This window comes from Mesitornis unicolor, unplaced genomic scaffold, assembly GCF_000695765.1.
Source record: "Mesitornis unicolor isolate BGI_N332 unplaced genomic scaffold, ASM69576v1 scaffold5345, whole genome shotgun sequence".
NCBI lineage: Eukaryota > Metazoa > Chordata > Aves > Mesitornithiformes > Mesitornithidae > Mesitornis > Mesitornis unicolor.
Window position 1 is genome coordinate 1,421 of NW_010187381.1, and position 4,695 is coordinate 6,115.

At 41.3% G+C, this 4,695-nt stretch overlaps 1 protein-coding gene across 1 annotated transcript in view; it reads right to left on the reverse strand.

The window, feature by feature from the left end:
• Positions 1-1,077: 1,077 nt before the first annotated feature.
• DCK (deoxycytidine kinase) overlaps positions 1,078-4,695 on the reverse strand; it is a gene marked incomplete at both ends in the record, with an annotated part of 4,901 nt that continues 1,283 nt past the window's right edge. Inside the window, 4 exons of the mRNA XM_010185416.1 lie at positions 1,078-1,207; positions 1,700-1,815; positions 3,731-3,878; positions 4,521-4,695. The exon at positions 4,521-4,695 is cut by the window's right edge and continues 49 nt beyond it. Coding sequence (XP_010183718.1) covers positions 1,078-1,207; positions 1,700-1,815; positions 3,731-3,878; positions 4,521-4,695 — 569 coding nt within the window. The remainder of the gene's footprint in view (positions 1,208-1,699; positions 1,816-3,730; positions 3,879-4,520) is intronic.

Consider the following 4,695-nt stretch of genomic DNA (forward strand, 5'->3'; position numbering starts at 1 on the left):
AATCAGGTGAACAGTGCCACTGCTCAGCGGATAAGCTGAGATCAAAGGACAAAGCTGCTTTTCTCGTGAGGTAAACAAGTTATTTGCAAAGAGCAGAAAAACGTGCACGGACCACTGCTAAGGTCTGTAACTCACTGCAGCGACTCAAATAAAAGTCAAGATGTTCTCAGCTGAATCCCATCATCATTCAAATACCAGACACCCCAGCAGTTAAAACGTTGATGGTCTGGCCTACCTTTAAAACCTGTGTGTATACCACACCTTTTTTGGTAAGGGTTAGATTACCTCAGTGCAAATAGAAATCTCAACATTTGAGCTGTTTTTATATCACATATGCTTTTTTAATCTGCTCCTTCAAATAAAACTAAAAGATACTTCTGATTTATATTCTGCATTCCTTCCTAAACGAAGTGAAAAGCTACACTTGAAAAAGCACTTCCTAAAGTGTCACACCACAGCTTTTTGAGAAGGATTTTGAAGAACACTTTAACACACACAACCGAAAAGCTTTAATGATAGTGCCAATTTAATGATCAAAACCATAAAATGAGCAGTACTGCAGCGGGCTATAAGATTGTTCATTATCTGAATGTAACTCCATGACCTCAGTATTCTAGAAGGATGACTATATTGTGAAGCTTAATTTTAGAGCAAAGAATCCCTGCTTGCAGTAGCTGTACTGCCCTTCATTGCAGCAGGCTTACCAGAAGAGAGGATAGCCCACACTCACTCTCATTTACCTACAAAAACTGGCAATATCAGAAGTAGTTTGCCATTGGCTCGCTGCTTTGGATCAAAACTCGGCTGCAGGTCCAGCAAACTGCTCCTTCAATTTTCTAAAGGTTTTGCACTGTATTTTCACAGTGCTTGGAACTGAAATTCGTCCATTGCCTGGCACTGTAGGTTAGACACGTGGTTACACTACACACCTAGCACAAGGAAGACTTGACCCCAGACATCCTACAGGGACCTACGTAGCCTTTCTCCCCCTCAACAGCCACCCTCATCCCCTCCCACCCCATCCCATTTCTACATGTGCACAATTTTAGAAGCAGGACATAGCAAATTAAGCTCAACCATCAGTTTGCTCTGCTTGTGAGATTGTACCTTTTCAGTCATGTCGTCGTATCTGTCCTTTTTGCCTTTGAAATCTTCATTGACATCCAGCGTTAAAATCGGGATCTCCTGTAGATATTCAAAATCCGTTCTGTGTTGGGATAAGAACAAAGAAAACATTACTGGCTGGTAAAAGAACTGTACAGCACACAAGTTTCTGTCAGCATTTTCACTACTAAGAATCCCATGAAAAGAACTTCATCTATAAGTTACAGCCATGAATTCTGAGTATAAAGAAAAGAAGCTTGAATTGACAGTGTGGCTCCTAGGACAGATTATGAATTATTGCACATTCTGTTCCCACAACCTCTAATGATAAATCCAATTGTGTATTAGAATGAGTTCAGCTAAATCAGCTGCTATTCAGAGCTCTATGTGAGGAGAGCTCAAGGCCTAGCGTGTCCTAGCAGTAATTAACACCCTGTGTAAAGCCAATGTTACTAAGGAAGTGTAAACAGAAATACTCCTGGAATTTATCTTCGCACATCATAGAAAAAGCTGAAGTTTCACTGCTGGAAAAAGCAGCATGGAGCATCTTTACAAAGATTTATCAGTCCATAAGTAACCAGCAATCAAACCCTACCGCAGTGTCCTATGCTGGAGCCAACTCTCGTGTTTGTAGTGAAGCTTCTCCAGGTATTCAATGGGAATTTCTTGTTCTTCATCTCTTCCACGCAAGTAAATCCTATTTAAGCATTTCTAAAGGCAGAAGTTTTAAGAAAAAAAAAAAAGATTGGTTGTTTTTGCAAACTTATAGAGGAAAATAAGCTAAATGCCACTCTAAACGGTCAATATTTTTTACCTAAGATAAATATTCAACTTGCTAACTGTCATAACAGCATAGAAACATGATGCCACGTTCAGCTGATGGAGCCCATGGGCTACACACAAAGTAGAGAAGGACCCAAGGAAATGCATCGCATTATCTCTCCACTATGAGACAAGGTCTCAGAGAAGCTCTTTATTAAAAGAAAAGGTACCACTGTATTGTGTGAAAAGAGCACAGAAATGCCCCTCTGACATTACAGATGGCATTTCAGAACCTCATTATGTATCTCTGGCTTTTAGGAACCCAGTCTTCAAATGCAGTCTTTCACTCCTGTCCAGAACATACATCCAAAGCCCCAATAAAAAGCCAATTCAAACTGTTTTATTTTGCAATTTAAATATACATACTTGAATTAAAGAAAGGGGAAAAAAAAAGCCCTCAACAGCAAGCCTGGTAAAAAAGCCTTTACAGAAACTCTAGCACATTACATTGCGCAGTTGTTGACAACAACAACAAGGCTGAAAGCACGGAAGTTGGAAGTAAGGAAGTACAGAAGGGGCCTGTCATTAGAGCTCTTTTAAACTCTTATTTGTTCCTCTTGTTCTTGTGTCACACTCAAGAGATATTATGTTGTTATCTCATTTTAGAACATATTAAACACCCAGAGGTCAAAGCATTGTGCTACAGCGTCACGTACAGTAATTGCATTAGGCAAGCTTAGCTCCGTGCTAAGGGGCTTCACACCCCCCCGTCAGCTGTGACATTAACTATAAACAGTTACATTTATCACAGCGATGCTCCTATAGCTATTTTGTACTTTCTTTTAGTACCAGTGCTATTTTCTGCTTTGCTTATCATATATCCTGTTTTTATAATTGGCACATTATTATCGTCACATTTTATTTACAAATACACCGGCTACAGTTCAAAGAACATTCCTGTTTTAATTATTTCCAGACTGCATTAGTCATAATTCAAGTATTGGAGCCTGCAGGGGAATACTGCAGTCTGAACTGAACTCTGATCACTAGGACCCTTACAGTGTAAGTCAGGGTAGCTCAAGATTTTGAGAAGATTACATTTAAAGGAGAATTTCTCAACTATTTCCTTGCCCGAGACACTCAAAGCACTTCCTACAGCCAAGATACAGCGATTTGCAATGACACACAATTGTGACCTCACTAGAATTTTAGCTTGAAGCAGAGGAGCCTGAGGGGTGCCCTCATTCCTGGGGATCCATTTGGAAAGGGCAGTGTCAGGAGGAAGGAGCCAGGCTCTGCTCTGGGATGGCCAATGCCAGGACAAGGGGCAATGGTCCCAAGCTGGAGCACAGGAGGTTCAAGCTGAAGATGAGGCCAAAGTTTGTGAGTGTGAGGGTTATGGAGCATGGCCCAGGCTGCCCAGAGAGGTTGTGGAGTGTCCTTGTGTGGAGACACCCAAAGCCCTGGCCGTGTTCCTGTGTGACTGCTCTGGTGATCCTGCTGTGGCAGGGGTTGCACTGGGGAAGCTTTCCAGGTCCCTTCCAACTCCTCATATTCTGGGATTCTGTGATTAACTACAAACATCTTATTCTATCATCAGAAAAAGGCCTAGAATCACAGTTAAACCCTTCAATTTTTAGGAGAAAATAATTACTATAGGAATATAGTCAAAGATCAAATTTTACAGGCAAGGCACACACACACACATATATATACATATATATATATATACACACACACACATATATACATATATATATATACACACACATATACATATGTGCCTTGCCTGTAAAATATATATATATATATGTACACACACACACTCTCATTCTCTCTGCGGTCATAAAAGTTTACTCCTCACCTCAGGAGTGGCTCTGAGATAAATGATCCCATCCAGGGCCAGGCTTTCACCAAACTGCTTATTCATCCAGTCATGCCAGTCTTGGTAAATCGTCCACTCCGTCTCATTCATGCAATCAGACTCATATAAGTTGGCTGCAAAGATATACCTGCGAACACAAAACAGCCCTGTAAGCTAAAATTGGCCTGAATAAGTTACCACTTTTATTTGCCTGAAGTGCTATGCAGTAACTGGGAAAAGAAGCAGAGTATAATCATTCTATAGCTTCTTTGATGTATGCTCGGAGTGGAAATATATCTACAATATCTTAGAACACAGTGAACACCTAAGGATTACGTGATGGGATTTAAGTCACCAAATCTCACCTTCCAAATCCAGAAGCAGAGGGTATGGCGAGATGAAACAACTACCCCTGTTTCATGAAGCATAGAGGAAAACAAGATTAAGCAACGAAGAAATTGCTCACCTCTTCTAAATGCCTCCTCCTTTCTTTTCTTTGAAGGGAAACGTGCATGTACAAGTCATAAAAACCAAACCCAGGAAGAACAAGAGGCTCCACAGTTAATCAAGGTTATACAACAAGACTATAAACCCTCAAACCAGTAAAATTCCTTCCCTGTCAACACCAATGAACAATAACAACCCACTTCTTGACGTTACTCTGACCCACCAGCATCAAACCTGTGACAAACGCAGGTACTAAACTCAGTCATGCTCTGCTTTTTATGTAATTATGCATTTAACTTAGCAGACTTTTGATCTTGACTTCAAGGACCTGAGCCCAACATACCTGTCACTGTAGACGGATCGCTCGAAGAAGACCACAGGATTCTCTGCCTCTCTGATTTTGCCATCAAGGGACTTGAGCTGAGCCCGGATGCGGCTGAGGCACGCGTACGTCTGGAAGGTGAAAGCCCACCGCTCCGGTTTCTCGTACATCATCCGGAGCACATTTCCACCGCTCT